We start from the raw sequence: 23,877 nt of genomic DNA, 5'->3' as shown, positions 1-23,877 counted from the left end.
TATTCTAAAGCTTAAGAATATATTAAATTATGAATTATGCACTAACCTTTAAAGTATCGATAATCATACTCATAATACATATAGTACAAAAGTACTCATAGTACAGACCTACAACTACTTATGTACTAAATAGTACTGTGTTCATTTCAAGCCCTACAAAACACCACTATTGATAATATTAGTATAAATATTGCAGTTAACCTAACACCTGTATACGTAACATATATTGTTAGTGTAGTGTTTAAAATAGTTCGTACTACTTAAGTTATTTTTTGTCCCTGGTGTATAAATAAACATGCTTAGTCAGATGGTTTGGCAATACAATTTTTTGGCACCAAATGACTATATTATTTATTCTGGATTTACGAGCGACCTGAATAAAAACCTGTGAAAGCAAAGTTAGTTTATCATAATATTATAAAAAATTGCTAGAGCACAAATGAATTTCTAACGGTACCATGAATTCTTTTGACCGTACGATCTTGTGCCGCTCTGCTAAACCGTTGGCTAAACAGCTTTATAATAGTCTGGTCAATATGTACCAAAACCGTGCATGGTTTGTGATACTTCTGGTTGCATTTTAATTAAAAGCGTAAACTGTTTAAAACAAAAAGATTACAATTACTGATGTCAGTCAATTTATGCTTTTAAATAAGATACAAACAGAAATGTCACAAACCATGCAAAAAAAGGTTTTTTTTAATCAAAATATAATTGTGTAACACCAATAGTTTTGGAGTTATTTTTATTAATGTAGAACCCCGTAGAGATTTTTATTAATCTTTAATTGTTTATAACTTTTACAATTAAAAATTTTTGCACATTTTTCTAGACGTCATACGTACGAATGATACATATCACACGAGTTTTTATTCGCAGCATCACTATTTAACACGGTTTAGAACATATTGACTAGACTATTAGTACTCTAAACACGTCGAGTGCTTCGCTTAGACCGCTTGTGGAACGGCGGGCGAATTGAGACCTATTCATACGAGATTATGAGAAGTCGTGTCCGCTGTTGGACAATGGACTGAGGTCAAACGACTCGGAGTATCGATTGTGTTCTCATCTAGAATGGGTTGAAGACATCCTGGCAATAGCTCTTTTGAGATAACGATATCATTTGTACGTACTTCCTGCAGTTATAAGCAATATACATAAATCGTTTATACGATTAGGAACTATTCAGGACAATTTTAGAAACGGTGAAAAGGCAACAATTTATTCACAAGGGCCGAACTTTGTCCGCTCAGAACACACCTTAGTAGGAAATGATAAATATTTCCATTTTTAGAGTTCCGCATATCAAAGGAAAAAAACAGAACTCACAGAATCACTTTGTTGTACGTCTCGTCTGTCAAAAAAGCGTTAGCTCAAGCGTCGCAATCACCTCCAACTTTTCAGTTGTGTGCATTTTAAGAAATTTAATGTCACGGTCTCCAACGGTGAAGGAAAAACATCGTGAGGAAACTTGCATACCAGAGAACTTTTTTAATTCTCTGCGTCTGTGAAGTCTGCTAATTCGCATTGGACTAGACACCAGCGTGGTGGACTATTGGCCTAACCCCTCTCATTTTGAGAGGAGACTCGAGCTCAGCAGTGAGCCGAATACGGGTTGAAAATGATGATGAAGCAGAGTATAATTAATAACAATATTACATCTGATTCAGAAGACCACAACAGCATAATAAAGCAGCTTAAGTGATTTACGTTCTGTCATTATATCAACAATATCCTATTCTAATATTATAAAGCTGAAGAGTGTTTGTTTGTGTGATTGAACGCGCTTCTCTCAGGAACCGTCCGATTTGAAATTTTTTTTTAGTGTTAGATAGCCCATTTATCGAGGAAGGCTATATGCTATTCCTACGGGAACGGGAACCACGCGGGTAAAACCGCGCGGCGTCAGCTAGTAAAATAATATTACTACTGCTACTACTACTGAATCCTATTATGTTTACTATAATAGTTGGGTATTATTTACAATACTTACTATTAACAGACTGAACACCAAATAATTTGTTTATTGTAAGCTAATTTTCTTGTGAATCACAACAAAGTTGCGACTTTATTTTTAAAGTGAACATTTCGTAAACGTTGAAGGTCGGTTTTACGCAATTGTCTAATTTATATATGTCTTATTTTTAAATTACTACACCTACCTAATATTATTTTACAACTAGCGGACCCGGTCGAGCTTCGCTTTGACTTTGTGCACTTCTTCCCTATCCCTACTCTACACTACTCTACCTCTACCCATTGACTCTTAAACGTTTGTATTCGAAATAGAAAAGCGTTATTGTTATGGTTTTCCCGGCAATTATTCTAATTTTTCTCACCTTTTAAACCTTCCCACAAGGGCAGACAAAAACGACAGTATTATTTGAATTTAGATTTATATGACATTTCTTTGTATATCACTTTGATTTGCAAAAAAATGTGCCAATTATAAATGTGTTAACTAACGGAATTGGTTAATTAACTAGAATATTATACTCGTATCTATATATTATAGACATGTCTCCGATATGATAAAGCACACAATCCAAGAATGTGACATTACTATAACATCCTGTTACTCAATAAATTAAAATTCAGCTTTGGCATTGAGTTCGAAATATTTTTTGCGATTCTAACGAATTAGTGGGCGTAGAGTAGGTCCTTTTAGTTCTATATTTGCCACGCAAAACCACATATCTGCCTACATGTTAAACGTTAAATAAGGCATATGATCCCATGGTCAAAACAACATAATATTGATATAAAGTTAACGAAAACCAGCTAACACTTTTATAGTACAGGCATCAATCAAGTAGTATTATAATATTATCTCAACTCTTAATGAGAACGAGAAATGTAAGTAGGAGTAGAATTATTACAATCTAACAATTACTTTTTTCAAACACTTATAAAACAATATAATAATATGTAAGTATATATGTATGTAAGTTTTCAACAAAAATAAACAAAATAATAATTCTCGTCATATAAACACCCCCTTATTTTTTTTTTTTTTAATAAAGAATATTTGCCATATTTTTTATAATATGACCAATATTTCCATTCCCCTCCAACTAGTCGGGAAAGACTGTGCTTGGAGTCGGTACGACAATAGACCAACGGGGTGAGGATTGAACCACCACCCCTCGGTGATGAGTCCGTCGCTCATGTCCGTCGCTGTGACATCATTTGTTGTACTTAAGTACTTATTTTAGGTACAGGTACCCTACATTATAAGTGGATGCAATCGACAAACTAGCAGAACCTGTGTGTCTACATACTCGACGAAGAACTTACTACTACTTCATGTCGTCTTCAACCTTACATCTTGTGATTGAGTTTACTACTGGACCAGACTACAAACAAAGTATAGTCACCCAAATATGCTTGAGCGAAACGAATCTAAGAGTGCGAACCGAATCTAAGAGTCCCAGTTATAAAAGAACGCATTCAGTACTGCAACAGGTTGCTAATATAGAACAAATTATTGTTTGCAATATGCAGTAGTAGATAACTAAGAGATAATTTTCTCGAGATAACGTCAATGTATGAAATCGAGAGATTTTACAATGTTTACGTCAGGTGTAATCGTCAATATCTATTACATACAAGCATAGAATAATGTTCTAAGAAAAGCAAGACTTTTACAATATAATTTTACTGACGTAAAAACTTAGGCAGTTATAGTGAGTAATTTCAGACTATTCAACAAAAGGATTAGTCGACTAACAAATAACCTACTAACGTAAGCATGTACGAGTAAGTCACAGTGACGATGTTAACCGGAAAATTCTTTTTAATTAAAAACATTATTTGAAATTATACCAACGTGATAACAATAACATTAAATCTGACTCATTGGTAAAGTAGTTAGCCTGTGCGGCTTCGAATCAACAGCTGGTCTATTCACTATTTTGGTCTTTGTTATCAACCTATTAAAATAGACATCAAATCAATTGACAAAATGTCATTTACTTACTGTGTGATATCCACCAGTAAGCACCGGTGGACATTTTTGCACAAACAAACAAAAAAATTAAAATTGGTTAAGAAATGACGAAGTTATGAGGTAACAAACATTAAAAACAAAAATATATACGAGTCGAATTGAGAACCTCCTCCTTTTTTGAAGTCGATTAAAAATAAGCTTCCATTTCCTATATGCTACTTAATGGGACCGCACCAGCCTCCCTGGGGCGACCGCAGGAGCTGTGTCAGAGTAGAGACCTGGATCTAGAAGAACGTAGAAAGCGGAATTTCTAATAAGCCTCTGAACTGATCTTCGACATCTTTGAAAAGTCGTTCGAAATTAAATTGACGAAAAAAAACTGCGATAATAGATTAAGAGAACTGATGGAAAATAACAAAAGTAAAGCTGCATGTCAAGATATGTCTTTGTACAATTTTGTGATAGACATTTTGGTCCAATAACAACGCTACTAAGAAACTCAGCAACAGATTAAGAGTCTATTGAAATTTAATGAAAGTGACCAACAGATATACCTTGAACTGAATAATTCCGCTATTGAGATCATCAAATCTTAATCTAAATAGGTATACATACATAATATAAAGCTGATAAAACACTGTGGCGCCGATCACGGATGTAAAAAATTGAATATACCGGCCAACGAAAAATTCTGGCGCGAAGATGTCATAAATAAAAACGTGAATTATTAGATTCCATACAGCATATCTATCAACTACACAAAAACTAGAAATCGCGTCCAGACAGAAAAAAAGTGATCAAGAGTGTCATAGAACACGGACAAAGTTGGGTTCTGTAATATGTACGTCTACATTTTAACATACCGTTACCAAACAGTAAACCAAATGAACCGAATTTGAATTGTATTTAGTAATCATTTTCCAAAGATTACTAAATACAATTCAAGTATATTGAACTGAACTTTCAGCATGATAAAATGTATGTATAGTTTGACTACGGATCTCTAAAATGTCATTCAAATATTCGGTGTACAATCATGAATACGAGTCGGCATATCACTATGCCAATACCTATCAAAAACAAGTAGTAAATGGACATCAATATTAGATAAAGTTTGTGTTAATGTAGGGGATAATCTCTGGAACTACTGAACCGATTTTGAAAATTCTTTTACCACTAGAAAACCACATTATTTGTGAGTGTCATAGGCTATATTTTATCCCCATATTCTCACGGGAACGGGAACTACACGGATGAAACCGTGGGGCGTCAGCTAGTTAATAATAATTTCATGAATCAGTACTTTATGTTGGCGCATACATCATATTGAAGGAAGTTGCATTGCGAGCGTTAAACCAATAGATTTTCAAAGGGCAAAACGAAACGTTTAATATAAAAAAACTACTGCAGATTTTGCAACGTTCAACACTTACATTACATCCCATAAAATGTGTTATGTACATAGCACGACACGATTCTACGATTTACATATCCCAGTATAGGAGTTCGATAACGTCCGGGAGACGAGGACCAACGCTTAGCGCAGGACACCGTACTCGTGTTTTGTTCACTTGTGTACTCAATGGCAACCTTCCACCGGCAACAGTTAGCACTGATCGTATAGTTCACACAACGTCACTGTAAATAAACTGACGTGACTGCTAAATTAACGCTTGTTAGTAGGAGACTGTACCACGCGGCCGCGGCGGTCGCGCAGCACTGCTGACTGACGAACGATAGCGCGTGCCCGACCCTATGCCTCCTACCACGAAACATCTAACAACACTGACATCGTTACTTTATCGCAACTTTGCATACTTAAATCACTTAAAATATTGTATCGTTTGACACAACAATCGCTTGGTACAGGGCGTGCAGTGCTGGCTCCGTTGCTCGACACTGATAACAGGTACATTATATACCTCCTCGTTTCACTCGTAAAGTACACAAATGTACCTTTATAGTTATATTACTGTATGATGTAAACAATTTAGTACAAACTACAAGTTAAAATCACTTATCAATTACAAGGCTGTCGGTGGAAATGTGAATCTCTTATATTTATTCGAGTTTGTTTTGTAATATAATTAACTAGGTAGGTAACTACCAAGATTAAATATTGTGTTTAAATAAACCCAAAAAAATTGTTTCTTTACATTTTATTGTTGTAAACATTCATTATTATTTTATCACACTTAGCTATCTGCATTAGGTACTTATACATACAGCTCGTGCAGGTTAACTTGACACCTAGTTCGAATGATGTTTGTACTGTGTTTGGAACCAAACAAAAGTTGATTGACAAAAGAATGAACATATTACATAGTACTTCAGGTGAATATTAACTATGATGACACAATCTTTGGATTTATGTATGTACGCAATAAGACATTTATTGCGTTACATATATTAATATTTTTCCTTGATTTAGGACCTTTTTTGTTATCGAGATAAACAAACGTTGTTTTGGCATATTTACATTATTTTAGGCGTATGAAAAAATAGACATTGCCCTACTCTCAAATTTACCTGATATGCACAACAAATTTCATACAAATCGGTCCAGCCGTTTCGGTTAGCGGTTTAGTAACAAACACCGCGAAACGAGAATTTTATATATCAGATGAACTTTTTAGTTAATATCACCAAATAAGCGACAATAATGGGTAGAAAATATTCGTCAATGTAGAGTCATGCGATGTACAAGTTTTCCACATATCGATCAACATGATAAGACGTCTTCAAGATTAGACCATTCCTCCAGTAAGTAATTTATTTGGTCATCATAATATTTAAATGTCTTGTAAATATACCTACTCATTAATTGCAATAAACATTTAATATTAGGTTTCTCAAATATATTTCATTTTCACGGGTATTGAGCAGAAATAAAGACGAGTTAAGCTAAAAATTTGTTAAATCAAAAGAAAAAATAGCCAATTTCTAAAAAAAATATGACACTCTGTACGTTGTAGTAATAGCTGTGGTAAAGAAAACTCAGTCAGGGTATATTGATACAATGCAGTTTTCTTTTGCAATTTCATTGAACGAGAACGTAGGTATGTAGGTGTATAATGAACTTTTTTTTATTCTTTACAAGTTAGCCCTTGATGGTAAGTGATGATACAGCCTAATATGGAAGCGGGCTAACTTGTTAGGAGGAGGATGAGAATCCACACCCCTTTCGGTTTCTACACGGCATCGTACCAGAACGCTAAATCGCTTGGCGCTACGTCTTTACCGGTAGGGTGGTAACTAGCCACGGCCGAAGCCTCCTACCAGCCAGACCTGAACCAATTAAGAAATTCTCAATCTGCCCAGCCGGGGATCGAACCTAGGACCTCCGTTTTGTAAATTCACCGCGCATACCACTGCGCCACGGAGGCCGTCAAACTCCTGGATAGTAACGTCTGCTTATATTCACATATTTGAAGAAAGTAGCAAATGTAAGTACTTATGTTTGACTCTAAATACCCGACTCTAAAAAGAAGAATTCTATTATTTAGCTACATAGAGCATACGCAATCAAATAACACGACACAAAGCGGAAGCGGGATCATGTTACGGATAGCCCCTGAACACGCTAAACATAATACGATAACATTGATCGTGTTTCAAAAAGTGCATTCATCATCGAAACGTATACATCGAAAACATCGCGTGTGGCAACTCCGCGTCGGGAACAATGACCAAAATAAAGTTGATCGCGGGGAGCTGAGTGCGATATTTTGGCAACTCGCTTGTGCCGTTGTGCGTGTCGCGGGCGCCCGATGATGCCATCGCCGTAGAGGATCGTGACGTCACCGCGCATTTTCCAAACGTGGCCGCCAGACGAAAATAGTCCCCGCCCCACCCCAGGCCCCTCGCGCACCGTCACCGACGAATATAGCGAGCCGCGCAAGAAGCGGACAGCCTTCGCACTCGAATGTTTGACAACTATCCACTTGCTTATTTACAATGCTTTTTACTTTAGAACCGAACTCGACGTGGATTTCAATCTTGGGTGTTAGCTAATTTGCGCTTGCCACATGTATTTGTTAACAATACATTATAAATTAATGAAGCTAAATGTTACAATAAATTTTCGACGTACTCGTAAGTGTTTACTTGAAAATTAATTAACTTTGTTCGTTAATATTAAATTCAAATAAGTAAGAATATTCCCTAACTTGTATAATTTTGAAAATTTATTTTACCAACAGAAAGCCACGTTATTCGCAAGAGTCACAAACAAGCTACATATTCTAACGGAAACACGAACTACGCGGGTGAAACCGCGGGCCATTTGTAATAAGGTCGACAAGTTCTATAAAAAATCTTATTACAAATCTATATTGAAATATGTTTGACAAACAACCAACAATAAATTGTTATCATTGGCCAATGAACAGCCAAAATGTATTACGCACCAATCAATTTGATTCGATTTGATTTATAGGAGCACAAAGTTCAAACGAGGGGGAAATTTCATTTTGATTAAATCATAAATAGTTCAAACTTTTAACAAAGTACAATACCGGACAATGATAACGGGATCCTAAGCAAACACACAAAATACAGGGGCTTGTATTTAATATTGTATTGTCATAAAAGTGTAAATTAAGTAAGAGTTTTCATATTAAATCTCAATACCTTTTAGTATGGTGTACTGGTGGTGTAATACGTATTCTGTGGTATGGGACAAATCTTAAAAGCTAAATTTGTATCACTTCCTCTAAACTTAGGATTCTGTGCATGTTTATTCAGTTCATTTAACAGCAACTTATACAAGACATTTTGACAGATTTTCGACAAAAATTAAGTTAAAGTCATAATTTCACATAACCATTGGTCTGCAGTTAAGAATAAAAGGCCTATAGACAGACTTTCAATTTTAACTGTGCAGTTTTATCTTAATGGAAATTTCAATCAAAATCATTAGCAAAGACACTAAACAAGGACAACTCAATTGAACAGTTCGACTGTTCAGTTGGACAGGTGTTAGACAGCTAAACGTAATTTTTTGACAAACTTACAGCCTTATTAAAAAGAGGTATCGTTATATCTCTGGCTTTTAGAACAGCCGACGCTATCGTGCAATTAGATGTGTCGATAGAATCAATTCCGGTTTTTGGTAACCAGTAACTATCAATCCTTAATGATTTTACAAAGGATGTTAATTAAAGAGCAAAAACGCGAGTTGGAACGTCCGATAGTTCAGAAATGTGCTCGGCCTTGACTCTTCGCAACTCGCAACAGGTGTGACTTTCCGGAAGCCCATATTAGTCGATGACAAAAACCCGATTACAATAATTTCGATGACAGCAAGCTATACTTAATCCGGCATTGCAGAAATTGAAAAAAAAAATACTTTAAGATCATTCGCACGGCAGTATGTGATCGTTCTTCCGACAGTGACGATTTCCTCAAACTCTACGCAGGTACGAGTAATAATGTAGCTCGTGTCTCCTTTCAGACCTAGAAGGGTTAGGCCAATAGTCCACCACGCTGGCCCAATGGCAGACTTCAGACACGCAGAGCATTTAATTTCTTAAAATGCACACAACCGAAAAGTTGCGAGGTGCATGCCTCGGACCGGATTCGAGCCCTCACACTCCGGAATCGGAGGCAGAGGCCATATCCACTGGGCTATCACGGCCTTCTATACTCCATACAAATCTGGAAGTAGGTCTGTCCAGCGGTCTGTCTGTTATCATTTCATAATTAAACCGCGAAACCGATTTAGATGTATTGGTACAGTAACAAATAGAACCTTGGAGTAGAACATTATGCTACTTTTTATCCCGCGAAACATGGCACTTTTTATCCCGCGAAACATGGCGTCAGTTTTAAGTTCTGTTCTGTGTTCGGAATTTGTGAAAAGCAGAATAGTGCACGGAGCAGCAGACGTCCGCTAGTGCGTAAATATCGGGCTAATTTAGGATTTCCATTTTTCAATTTATTCAGATATGATGCTTTGGTAGGCTTCCACCCTTTCGACAAAAGAAGTACCGCCAAAATGTCTTGTGTACTAGTCATAAATCAAGGGTATCGTTATTATAAGCCTAACTTAACGACCTACAGGGTTAGGCCTCCTTTAAAGGAGAGAGGATACCAAGAGAATAAGATCAAGAAGTCATTCTGCTATCTAGTAGACTGCATTATTACTAAACATCAGGTGAGATCACACAAGTATCAAATCGTCGAGCAACAAAAATAAACACAAATGTATTTAATAAAGTACCGGGTTAGTTAATAAAGCTCTTTTGCAATGTCGCTTGTCTATAGTAGCTCTTCCACTGTTTCGGATATCAGATTGAAGCTGTACCGAGAAAATTCCCGACGAAATTATCATAGCTACATGTACGTATAATTTTTCAATTAGCACATACTGTAACCGAACATTATTAATTATTTTTCTATTGAATTTGCAAATTGAGTTTTGTAAAGTTTGCTTATCTAGTACTACTAGAAATTAAAAATATAGCGGGCTACAGATCATCAGTTTTAACTGTGCAGTTAAATCAATTTTAACTGTGCAGTCAATTGTCAGTTTTGCCTACACACTGATGATTTAACTGAATGGTTCGACTTTATAGTTAAAACTACAGGTCTGTATCATCGATCTAATAGGAAATGTTTATTTTTGTTTAATAACTTGATTATTTCCTGTCTAGTTATTTCTTTCTAAATAATTACTATATTTTGTAAGAAAAGGAGAGATTTACTTTGGTTAAAAAGGGTGTTTTGCGGTTTTCGAAAAACCATAAAATACACGATTAAACGCACTCGTTTTGCTCCAACGTACGTCATTGTAAATCTTGACCCATATTTAAAAATCTCCAAAAGCGTAACAGTGTTAAAATGCAGATTTTTATAGACGTTTATTTATACTATACGGAAAACGAACACTATAACTTTTTATTGTTTTCTTTTCCGTCACGATTCATGACTTTTAAACAATTACATTTGATTACTTTTTCTCCAGTTCAAACTGAAAACCATTTACACAGTAATGTTCGAAATGAGACCACGAAAGTAATTTCTCTACGTAGAGAACGACAGAGACAATATATTTTTTTTAAATATAACTGCAAGTAAATAGAATTAGCAAACAAAATGTAACCGAGGGCGAAGTTTGGTAATAATAATAAACTGATGTACAGAGGGGCAGATAAGATAGCGACTCCGTTGCGCAAACAGTCCACATTTCAGCGTTCAACGAAATTCAGCGTTCTGCGAGCGTCTTTCACGCCATTCATTGCTGAAAACGCGCGCGACATTCAATCGGTTCCGAGAAATCCGCCCGTGTTTCCTGGAAGCGTTACTATCGGCGCACACACGCGCAAACAACATCAGTACGGCACACCGGCGCCCACGGCCCTGATAACTAGGGTTGCCAACACCTTTTGAAAAAAATATAGAATTTTTTGAATAAGCTATAAAAAGAATGTATATAAAAAAGATGGAATAATCGTCTTCTACTTGTTAAGTATAGTGAAATAGTGAAGTGTTAAGTAGTGTTATTAAGAAAAGGAAAGTGATTAGTGACTTGGGCTATTAATTGGTTCAATTCTTTGTTGAGCAGCTTGAGGCGTCATGCTGCTTGTCGCGTTAGTGATTTTGTTCGATAATGTTTCGTGATGAAGTAATTATTGATCTTAAATTGTTTACTGTGGGCATGGAGAGCATGTCGGGCAGGGTTGGTGAGTGTTTACTAGTATTAAAAGGCGCCTTTAAACCACACCCAATGGTCACAAGTCCTGGGACTTGCTCGATGTACTTCCTCTACCACAACTACCAGGGTAAAATAGTAAAATTAAGAGTAGTATTGTGTAAGCGATTAGTGAGGTTAAGCATAGCATACCTATTGTAATTGGCAGAGCCGATGACCTAGGTTAGGTCAGCGGTTCTGTCCATATTTTTATTAATGGCTCTACGCATTTCTACGACATCAGAAGTGGGATCGCTCCAGCGATCCCTTTCTGCCGGTCAATCTGTACCAAATCCTGACATTGACAATGAAAGTGCAACTTAATTTGTAATTTGTGAAATCCCTGATGAAATTAATTTTATTTGATAACTACCCTCAGTTTTTCTTGTGGTAACTAAGTTGGACTTAAAACCGTAAAATAGTCTTGACAATTTAATATTGATGCGTCAATATAGTTGAATCGGCAATGGTTGCCGTGATGCCCGTGTCGCCATATCGCATCCAAATAAATAATGTAATAACGTAAAAGACAAAGAGAAAAGAAAAGAAAAAGAAAAAGAAAAAAGAAAAAAAAAAAAATTGAGAAATGTTCATTATGTTGCAAACTTATTACGTTACTTTTAAAATTTATCGTTTGCAACCGTTATGCGTTTGCGAGTCGAGTACTTTTAGTTAAAAACCGCGACGGTTTGAGCCGAGTGTGCGAATCTTTTACCGATAATTTCAAAATAGATATTGCGTTTACGTGGCGTACGGCATTTTTCCAAGTTAGATTGCGTCTCTTACTTTTCATTTTATTCAGACTGCACCAAGGGTTTACTTTAACAATTTCTCCGCCTCTTTACATCCCCAAAATAAATTATTGATGATGGAAGACCATTCCTCAGAAGCTTCTAAGAGTTATTGTGACAGGCATTGCAACGAACTACACATAGTGACTCCAGGTAACGAAATACTATCTTTGGTTATTTGCAATGCTCTTTTTACTGTGAAGTACATACAATATTTGGTATAGCTTCGTTAACACTTCTTGTATGTAGTCAAAATTGTGTAGTACCTAAACTTCTTAATCTAGTTGACTTTGACAGTAGGGTCATCGATATAGAAGCCCTGCATGTTTACATCCAAAGTAGAATGGCCGAGGCGGTGGTAAAAAAAAACCACTATTAGTAAGTAGACTACTTGGTTTTAATTAAAAACAACCAAACGTCGCTTCACCTTTGTTTAGCAATCCTTATAGTGAAGTACACAGAGTGCTCAAGAGCGGTATCTGGTCGTCATTGGAGGCCCTGCAGGGTCACAGATAACCAATTGAGGCGACCTGCTTGCCCTGGTGATCTTCTGGCGGCCGTACCGCCTCTGGTATCAACGGTGTCAAACGTCTAACGCCACTACAGCCGCGCAGCCCGCTACTATTTCTTCAGTTGCTGCAGCCTGCGGCTATTGCGACCGCTGGAGCTGGCGTGCTGCATGTGTCGTCTACTACATCGACCACTGCGTGGACTATTTATTCCCGGTGAATATAGTTTCGATTATTTTAACATTTACACAAACATCATCACAAACACTTTAAAAGAAAGAGTAATGAGAATATTTATAATTTTACTTATTGGCGGCGTGGAGTCGTTTATAACTAATAAAAGATGCCATGTGGCACTCAAAAGATGTCGTTGGCGTATGGAGCCGACCAGCGACCACCAAAAGATGCTATGTGGCACTCACAATATGTCGTTGGCGTATGGAGCCGATCAGCGACCATTAAAAGATGTCGTTGGCCTGAGGTGCCTTGTATAACGACCAACCTTGTCTATCCCCTGTGGACCACGGCGCTAGATAACCGCTTAGCACCACAGCATCGACCTTCCCAAACTCCCCTAGAGCCTTCTACGTGGATCTATCTCACCTGATTCCCTACCTATACTACACACCACGTTATAACTGTATTCATATGAAAATTATGAGCAGTGTCTACGTGTACACTTAAAACACAACATACTTACTTATTTTATAATTATAATATTTGTCTGTTGTCGCGTGGAGCGAGCAGTGTCAATATAAATTATTATTATCTGTTGTCGCGTGGAGCGAGCAGTGTACATATGAATCATTAGCTGTTGTCGCGTGTAGTAAGCAGTGTCAATATGAAATAAACTTATGAATATTCTCTTTCTCAACATTCATAGCAAGTTTGTGTTGTCACACTTCTTATAGTTCAGCCTTGTCTAAGATAACTAAACATTTTAATTTTAGATAAAAAAATAATTAGAAAGTTAAGCCTTGTTTAAGGTAACTAACTATTCGAAAAACACAAGTTTCTAGATTCAAACAAAGCCTAGGTTAATTGTGAAAGTACCTAGCTTCAGATTTTTTTTTTTTTTTTTTTACAGAAAAGAACTGGAGGCGCTGCAGAGCACGCACCGCACGTCAGTATGGCCGTGTCGCCGGGGAAGCTTGGCTCACTGAAGGCTCTATGGCCTCAGCCCTAATAGTTGTCATGTTTGCTCTGTGGTTATTTCGAATCGACTTGTTATCTAGTGGTCTGATCATTTTGCAGTCAAAATACTGTTCCGTTTTGATTTGATTAATAATTGGTCTCTCAAGTAATGATGACAGTTGACAGCAGTAGAAAAGAAACTCTTTAAGTTCTGTGTTGAGATTTTGCTGTCGTAATGGTCAGCAAAATCTACGTTAATTAATTTAATAAATTTAGAATCAAGTTTTCATGTAATTAGGTTTTGATTATTTACTCTTGAAGTAATTAAGATTGTAAAACGTTACCACCATAACGAACGTGGCGGCGATCGACCAATAGGAGATCACGTAACTCTCATCCAATGGCATCGCGTCCCAAATGGCGCGTACGCGTATACCGTCACTGTGTATTCACTCTAGTGAGGCATCCTGCCTCCGTCTGTCTCCGTAGTCTGCTGATTTAGTAATTCAGTTCTAATCGCGTTTTTAAGATGGAATAATCGTCTTCTACTTGTTAAGTATAGTGAAATAGTGAAGTGTTAAGTAGTGTTATTAAGAAAAGGAAAGTGATTAGTGACTTGGGCTATTAATTGGTTCAATTCTTTGTTGAGCAGCTTGAGGCGTCATGCTGCTTGTCGCGTTAGTGATTTTGTTCGATAATGTTTCGTGATGAAGTAATTATTGATCTTAAATTGTTTACTGTGGGCATGGAGAGCATGTCGGGCAGGGTTGGTGAGTGTTTACTAGTATTAAAAGGCGCCTTTAAACCACACCCAATGGTCACAAGTCCTGGGACTTGCTCGATGTACTTCCTCTACCACAACTACCAGGGTAAAATAGTAAAATTAAGAGTAGTATTGTGTAAGCGATTAGTGAGGTTAAGCATAGCATACCTATTGTAATTGGCAGAGCCGATGACCTAGGTTAGGTCAGCGGTTCTGTCCATATTTTTATTAATGGCTCTACGCATTTCTACGACATATAGTATTTTGTGTAAATGCAAAAAGATAGACGTTTATTATAAAAACTATATTTATTTTACACTTGTTGCATTTTTAAGATTATTTGTCTAAAATAAGAGTATCTATCTCATGCTTTATCACGATTAATTTTAAATGAACGAAAATCAATTTATTTATATTAATTTATCCGGTTAAAGTTCGGATTCGGAACACAGTAAGATTTAGACAAGTTCGACATACAATGTAATAGTATAAACGCGATTGCATAGTATGTCGAAAATTTTGTGTACTAAGTATATATTATGTATTTCTTCAACAGTATATAGTACGCAGACCTCAAATATATTATAATTATGGTATGGTTGGTAGCCCTACTGATAACAACCGTGACGAGACGTATCGGTACTCTCATTAACGAACTCATATTGCGTGCCCGGCTCGGCTTACATGTAATCAAACAATTCGCTCGACGCAACTTATGATGATGCAGTCAAAGGAGACAATAACAGAATGGGACATAGATTGGATGGCATCTACGCATTTTACGCTGGCATTTTATTGAATAAGCGTAGGACCACACTAGGGACATTTTGTTCTGGGTTATTTGTCCTGTGTCTTATGTCTATTCGGTACAATATAGCAGACTAGATGCTTTTGCATACGTACTAGAAGTACGTAGTAACACATTCTTCAGAAATAAAGTTCGTAATCCTACTAAAATTATAAACGCGAAAGTTTGCATGGATGTTTGTTTGGATTTTTATTTGGATGTTTGTTACTCTTTAACGCCGCAACTACTAAGCCTATTTAGCTGAAATTTGGATAGGAAATTCATTTTACTCTGGATTAACACAGGCTACTTTTCCTCTAGGAAAAATCCAAGGTTCCCTAGAGGTTTGTGACAAACTATATTTCACGCGGGCATAGGGTGTCTAGTACGTAAAGCAAAGCGACATAGAGGTACAATGTACAATCGTAGGAGTTAGGATACATGGAATCGCCTAAAAGTACTCGCACTAACGGGTTTTGTTTGGTGCATCATGTAGATTGAGGCATAACCACAGAATACATATGTACAAGATACTAGAGAACTGTTTCAGACGAGCTACTTGCCGCCCACTTTGGAACAACGAAAGGTGTTCAGAGGGAATAAGTTAATTTATTCGATAGCGTCCATCTGGGGGTTGCTCACTCGGACCTAGACATAAAGGTACTTTAGAACCCATCCGCTCCCGCTCCGAATCCTACTCCTAACCCTTCCTTCACCGTAGATAGAATCCAGGCGATACCTACATGTTAAGGGTTGATTTGGGTTGACTTTGTAACCTTTCACAAATTAGTCTTTCGAAAGTTGTTTGAAATACGGTTGTTGCGATTATTGTAAACATTTTATATCTAGCTATATTTTATAAACATTTTATAAATCGACGTGTAAGTTTAAACTGAATATCTTTCTGTCGAACTCGATACTATAGAATAATAGTATAGTGTAGAGAGACAGAGGTGAATTCGAAGTTCACACAGACGAGCTATAAAATCGTCGTTCCAGAATATCGATATTGTATCGCGAACAAATCTAAAACGAGGCGCAAGAATTATTTTCTGCGATTTTTCAAAACGGTTAAAGGAACTTTCAGATCGGACGGCTTAGGGCTGTCTTTGTGTAAACCTTGATAATTCAACTAACTTCGACATAAATCATCAGACATAAAGTGGACTGAAATTGGTGCGTCTGAGTTAAGCCTAAGATACTCGTAGCTTGATAGAATATTTTATAGTACCTAAACAGAGTGAAAGTCTACTACATTACGGAGAAAAAAATATCCAAAATAAATCGAATTCCATAAAGATGTAGTCGCGGGTGTTTTGTAATTTGAAGTTGAGCATTCATCGTCGTTATCACAACTTGTAAAACTTTGAAAACTAGAAAATGTATGGAAATTACAATATTTATCGAAAGTATGTGAGCAACCTATCAATAGCATATGTCATTCCTATTAATTTTCGTAGCGTTAGCGATTACAGAAGGAGAATCAAGACGTGGCTAGTGCGGGCGTACAGCAACATTTTGTCGACAGACTAGTTGCAATAACGACATCAGTACCCATACGGAAATGTATAATAGCAGAATGCCACTAGATAGAATAACAACTACGCACTACAACTAAAGTTGTTATTGACTAATTCACCGTTGAGATTTCCGCGAAATTAAACGTTGTGTCGTGTCGCACAGTCGCAGTAAATTAAACTCTGGAATTTTATTGCCTCAGGACTCACTGACGGTTGCGAATTCCTCGGTTTAAACATCGTAGTAAACAAGTCGTTAGGTAGGGTTTAGGTTTGACGACCTCCGTTGGCGCAGTGGTATGCGCGGTGGATTTACAGGACGGAGGTCCTGGGTTCGATCCCCAGCTGGGCCAGTTGAGGTTTTCTTAATTGGTCCAAGTCTAGCTGGTGGGAGGCTTTGCCAGTGGCTAGTTACCACCCTACCGATAAAGACGTACCGCGAAGCGATTTAGCGTTCCAGTACGATGTCGTGCAGAAACCGAAAGGGGTGTAGTTTTTCAGCCTACTCCTAACAAATTAGCCCGCGTCCATCTTAGAATGCATCATCACTTACCATCAGGTGAGATTGTAGTCACAGGGAAACTTGTAAAGAATAAAAAAAAGGTATTACGTACTGTTGTAGCCAAGAGGAAGGGCTTAAACCAATAGAACGATTGCAGATCACCAGGGTCAACGGCGCAATAGCAGCGGTCAATAGCGATGATTCGACATATGAACTCATGCTAATAAATATCTATTAGCTAATCAGCCAAGTGACTGATCTTTTTCTTTATTCTAGTCACGTGTTAACGTTCGTTTTAACTGACTTCAAAAAAAGGAGGTTATTAATACTTTAAACCTCAATAACTCTAAAATAAAAGTTGGCGGGTCACACCGAGAGGTTTTGATCGAGTAAAATTAGTCAAAATTAGATAATTATCTTGGAATTTCAGATACCCAGCTAAATCTTTGTCAAAACTTGTATATTGCCATCCTAGAAGTGTTCTCAAAACTTACATATAGGAGAATGACGCTGTATTATATAATTAATGGATAAAACGAAAATGGTGGATACACCACCTAATTATCTAAAACTAATTTGAATAGTTTTTTAAAAAAATCCGTAGGGTGACCAAGTTATATTTTTTTTTTCGGATTTTTTAATTTTTTCCGTCTTGAATCAGTTTTTTCAATGCTGTAGCTGCTGTAATTATGATTTTAAAGATCTGATTTCTGTTAAGTTATACAAAATAAATTACAAACGTACTTGAATACTATTTTTATAAATAATGTTTTGTTTGTTTTGTAGAAGAAGCTTTGAATGCAATAACTATTTTTCTTTAATTGAGATGACCCTATTAAAAAAAAAGTCCTGTAAAAAAAATTTATGAAACTGAAGTGTACTATCATTAATTACGTAGGTACTTTTTTATATAAATTTCTAATAGTGTTTTGTATTATATTTTTTATTAACATTGTTAAAAATTAAAAAAGGACATAAATAAATGATAGAGAAATTTCGTACAATTTTCTACTAAATAATACAATCAATACCCTATAAATTATGATTGCCAGACAAATTCTTGTCAAGATTATTGAGTGCCAATTTGATATTCATTTGATTCTCTTTGTCTTTTTGTAACTTATCAAAGCGAATGACGTCAGCCAGAGAATGTTAAGTTGATGTCACTGTATAAAAATTTACTTACAGGTCTAATTAGGTAGGTAAGTTACCTACATCGTACCTAACGATAAAGATAACACGTGTGACGTGAGTTATTAACGAAAGAGCTAAGTACGAGAACAAGAAACGTTTGTATGGGTTCTGTACACAAAAGCTTGGGACGATTATGATGGCTTTAGCCCACTTTTGAATCAAAAACGCTCTCGAATGCGACTTTATTTTGCGTGTAGTGTCAGTCACATGTCATGCATGCATTTGGAGAGGCACAAGAGGAGAAAAGGCCAAAGCAGAGATGGCTGGAATGATGATATGTGCAAAAGGAGTTACGGACGAGTTGACGATACGATGACGATAGGAAAAGAATGACATTTTTTATCGCCTCGCTTAAGTAGGATAAGGACTAGATATTATGATGATGATGTCAGTATCATTTTTAATTTTTATTAAATTAATATTTTATTACATTTTGTACTACATAGGGATAATTAAATGGCCGACCAACTAAGTATATGGACTAAAGTCTCTGATAGTGACTAGAAGAGAGAAGATGTCTATGGACAGTTTAGTTAGATAGTGGTGTAGGTCCATTAAACGTAATTTTTTAAATATTTTCAAGGGACTCTTGAAATTTGATATCCAGTGTACTTCGGTTAGCCACGATGCTAAGTGGTGACCGTCATGATATCAAGTGACTCACTCGCTCTTTTGCTTTATCATCATATCAGCCGATGGACGTCCACTGTTGGACATGGGTCTTTTGTATGGACTTCCAAACAAAACGATGCTGAACCGCCTGCATCCAGCAAATTACTGCGAATCTCTTGAAGTGTGGCTTCGCCATTCCAGCACCCAAACGTCGGCTCTTTGAACTATGCAACCCGCCTATTGTCAATTTAGCTTCGCAACTCGTTGAGCTACGTCAGTGCCTTTGACTTTTATAGCGATAAACAAATAACAATCCTTACTTGGTGAAGCTGGAGGTAGCTGCATGACCCGCGGCGTCGGCCCGCTCGGCTGCCGCGTCCACCATGCCTCCGCATCACGAGCATCACTGACTGTCACCAGCTCGCCACCACCTCACTGCCACTACCACAGAACAACATTCCACGCAGCAACCTCCGCTTATAACTTCCACTTACAAACAAAAGCTACTTAACGCAATCGCTTGCGGTCCACTGTCATTAGCACTCCGAAGTGTCAACGTCACCACCACCGGATTCAAGATAATGGGAGCGACACCACATTTCAATCCACATTCAGATACTATCCGTTACCAGCGTGCAATGCTGTCATTAACTACCCCGACTAGGTATCTGAGATTCACCATAGTGTACTATTACTAGTTTTAACCACCGCACCACCACCCGACGGTAAGTTTGCTACCACACGCTATGACATGATACTGAGACCGAATGCCTCACGATACCTGCTGTTATACTCGATACTCCGTCACTTTTAACCACCTTTGCAATGTCTTTTATTCATCGAACTGGTGTAGGATCTGAAACAATAAACCATTTTATTGTAACCAACAACAAATTTGGAACATTTACCAAAGTTGTCAACCCACGCCTCATACGATCCAACAGTGTAACAGTAGGTACGAGTAGGTCGAGACAGGCTCCGTGGCGCAGTGATATGCGCAGTGGATTTACAAGTCGGAGATCCTGGGTTCGGTCCCCGGCTGGGCCAATTGAGATTTTCTTAAGTGATCCAGGTCTGAATGGGAGGCTTCGGTCGTAGCACCCTACCGGAAAAAACGTACTGACAAGCGATTTAGCGTTCCGGTACGATGTATTAACCGAAAGAGGTGTGTATTTTAAATTTTTCATCAAACTCCAAGTTAGCCTGCTTCCATCTTAGATTACATTATCACTAACCATCAGGTGAGATTGTAGTCAACTTGTAAAAAAAAGAAAGAAAATGTATCAGCTCTGATTATTGACAAATGACAAACTTCTAGTCCACTATGAACATGAGAAGTGTGGTTGCGTAGTTCACGAAAATATATCTCAACAGGGCTATCCTAACCAATCTAACTTCGAGGGAACCGCCACGTTGAAAGAGGCGTCCATAATGCAAAAAAAAATAAGGACATTTTTTGTAGGAAATGACATTCTCTTACAATTTTAGTCCTATACCTGTGTGTTGATTAGTCTCCTTTCCCTTATCCCACTTAAGTGTGGTCGACAAAATATATAATCTCATCCATTCATCTCTATTACTCGTCAACTCATCATCCACTCCCTTTATAAACATGTCCTCTTTCACACACTCTAACCATATCTTCTTTGGCCTTCCTCTTATCTTGCCTTTCCACTCGCAATTTCAACGTTCTTCTGGTAATATGACTTTCAACCCTCCGCAATACATGTCCATAACTAACCTTTTACTCCTCAATTTTTCACTGGCGTCACTTTCAGTCTTCCACTAAGCTCTACCATATATACTCGTTCCTTATTTTATCCATTCTTGTCACACAACATATCCATAGCAAAATATGTATTTCGTTGACAGGCCTTCTATTATTCCTCCTTTTTACCGCCCAACATTCTGATCCATGCAGCATGATTGAAAGGTCTTACATCTGCTTTGTATATGCAACTTATGGGTATAAGTTATAAAGGCAATCGAGGTTTACATATAGAAACAAAATAAAAATAAGTTAAGTATAAAATAATACCGTTCCGAAAATTTCTAAATTTGTTAGGGCGAAATCTGCAGCAACGTACCTAATGGGAATGAATAACTGGTAGAAGATACTTTTGAAGATGAATTTTTACTACTACCCCGTACATTTGTCATAACGTTGATATTGCTCCCGAGTGATATTCTGAGGAGCAACCTGTAGACTTAAATTGCAACCCACGACATATCTCGTGAAGACAAAATCACGAATGGACGGCCGGACCGGAAGTAACGCTCTTTTTTTGTCTAATCGCAACTCAGACCAATTTAAGAAGGACCAGTATCGCACCCATATTCACAAACGAAATTTTCTGTCATTTTCTAAGGAAAACGAGCTTAGATTTGGTATATATCTTTTGCTAAACTATAAGTTTTTGCCCGTTTTTATATTATTCAACTACACAAAAAGGTATTTTTATGGAGCTCTTTAAACGACGAACACGATTACAACTATGAAACATCGATGCTATAGATACAGATTTTATAATCGCATTAGATCGTTGATCATATACTTTGACAGAAAATTAATGTATAGCGAGGCAGGTCCTATACAATAGTTGGTCTGAGAATCGCAACGAACAAACGAAACAAAGAGCAATTCTTCCGGTTCAGCGCTATTGCTCGACAATATGTAAGTTTGTCTTCACGAGATACCTGTACGTGAATGAAAAATTAAAAAACGTTTATTCATTGCATTATCAAAATCTAATGAAAAATACCTATCCAGATCATTACCGAAACGCTGCTCGCCATTTTTAAATTGAAAAGAAGAAATAATGACACTTAACATTTAGGCCAAACTCCCAGAGTTTTAAGGTTTCATCTTTGTGAAAATAAGCTGGCTTTGGGATCTTACTTATTGACCTCTTACAAAAAAGTGACTTAGAATTCAGCGACCAAAAACCTCACTAAATGAGCGCCAAAAACAACTTTTGGGTGGACTTTTCAAGTAGTGGCACCTTAGAAGAATGATAGGCTAGTTGACACTTTTTTTAAATCGTCATATATAGTTTATTATCGTATCTGTATTTCAACAGTTTCATGACGTCAGTAACAAATCTCATAAAACGGATCGTTTGACAAAAAATAATTTGGCGTTGATTAAATCAAGTAACTTTGTGACGTCACAAAACGGACAACAGCGTTTTTGACGTTTGGAAAATTGAATAAAAATTCATGATTTTTAAGTTAAGTTTTATAAGAAATCCATAACTTTTATTATTAATTAATATCGATAAATTTTTGACCCTTACATCATGTCTATGCGAAATTAATATTGTTTATATTAATTTTGATATGAGTAAACTACCCTACCTATTTTGATCCGTCTTATGGTTGATTTTTCTCTGAGTTTAGGGTTTTATTAGAAACTACTTTAATATTGTACCTTATACTAAGGCACCTATTTAGATTTAATTCTCTATCTTTAATAACATTAAGTTAACCATTGTTTGTTGAACTGTGCTAGGTTTAGGTACAACTTAACGTAAAAAAGTCTGGGTAAGAGCTTTTAAAACCGACGGACACCACACCGTTGCAGTTTGTAAGAAAGGCCAAATACTATTTATGTAAACCTAAACCTTCCTGTCCATAAACTATTAAGACCTATCTAAGTTACGATTTTAAGTGTATCATTTTAACATCAATGTTGTTGTGTGTAAGATCAGTGTAGTCCTATCTCATTAATGGTTATTGGTCACCCTACATTGCCTACAAAAACAATGTTTACAGTTTTGAGTTTACATTAGGTTTATTAAATTTAGCTAAACTATGCCAAATAATTATATTTAGGGAATTAGATTGTTTAACTTTCATAACATATGCGGTGACAGTGATGTGGGTATATTCATAGCTAAAAAACGATTTTCAGTTATTTTACGTATTGACAAATCGCTATCGTCCACATCGTACAACCTAATCATGGCAATGATGCCCACTACGATATACCAACTATACCTACCACATTATTATGAGATCATCGATACAGCAAATAAATTTAAATATGACTCACCGTTTATATACTAGCTAGTAGCTACAGAAAGACCGTGTAGGTTATCATTATCACTCACACAGTATTATTATACGAATACGATACACACGTCATGAATAGGTACCACATACAATATTATTCAAGAGGTCGGAGCAATAAATATTTCAATGTAATATTACAACGCAAACGCATCGTTCCGAACAAATAACGAAATAAAACTTTCATGTATAAAAATCTTTACGCATAAAATATGAGAGAAACAATAAACTTCTCTCGACTCTTGTTCCAATTTCTGTATTGAATTTCTGTAAATTAGGCACGTGCTGCCATCTATGATGTTTTCGCTGAACTTTTTCAGTAAAGAGTATTAAAATGCGACCAAATTATGGT

At 36.7% G+C, this 23,877-nt stretch overlaps 1 protein-coding gene across 4 annotated transcripts in view; it reads right to left on the bottom strand.

The window, feature by feature from the left end:
• LOC112043347 (uncharacterized) overlaps positions 1–23,840 on the bottom strand; it is a 97,444-nt gene extending 73,604 nt beyond the window's left edge. The window contains exons 1-2 of one of the 4 annotated variants that reach the window (XM_024078727.2): positions 23,509–23,840; positions 19,775–20,310 (exon numbers count right to left, since the gene is read on the bottom strand). In XM_024078727.2, the coding sequence (XP_023934495.2) occupies positions 19,775–19,839 (65 nt within the window). In that variant the 5' untranslated portion in view covers positions 19,840–20,310; positions 23,509–23,840. Of the gene's footprint in view, positions 1–5,385; positions 5,675–19,774; positions 20,311–23,508 lie in introns of those variants that run through there. The other 3 variants (XM_052881261.1, XM_024078722.2, XM_024078725.2) reach the window with 3 other exon arrangements.
• Positions 23,841–23,877: the final 37 nt, after the last annotated feature.

The sequence above is a fragment of the Bicyclus anynana genome, chromosome 4 (assembly GCF_947172395.1).
Source record: "Bicyclus anynana chromosome 4, ilBicAnyn1.1, whole genome shotgun sequence".
Taxonomy (NCBI): Eukaryota; Metazoa; Arthropoda; class Insecta; order Lepidoptera; family Nymphalidae; genus Bicyclus; species Bicyclus anynana.
The sequence above is the reverse complement of the archived record's forward strand: the minus strand, read 5'-3'. Positions and strand labels throughout refer to the sequence as shown.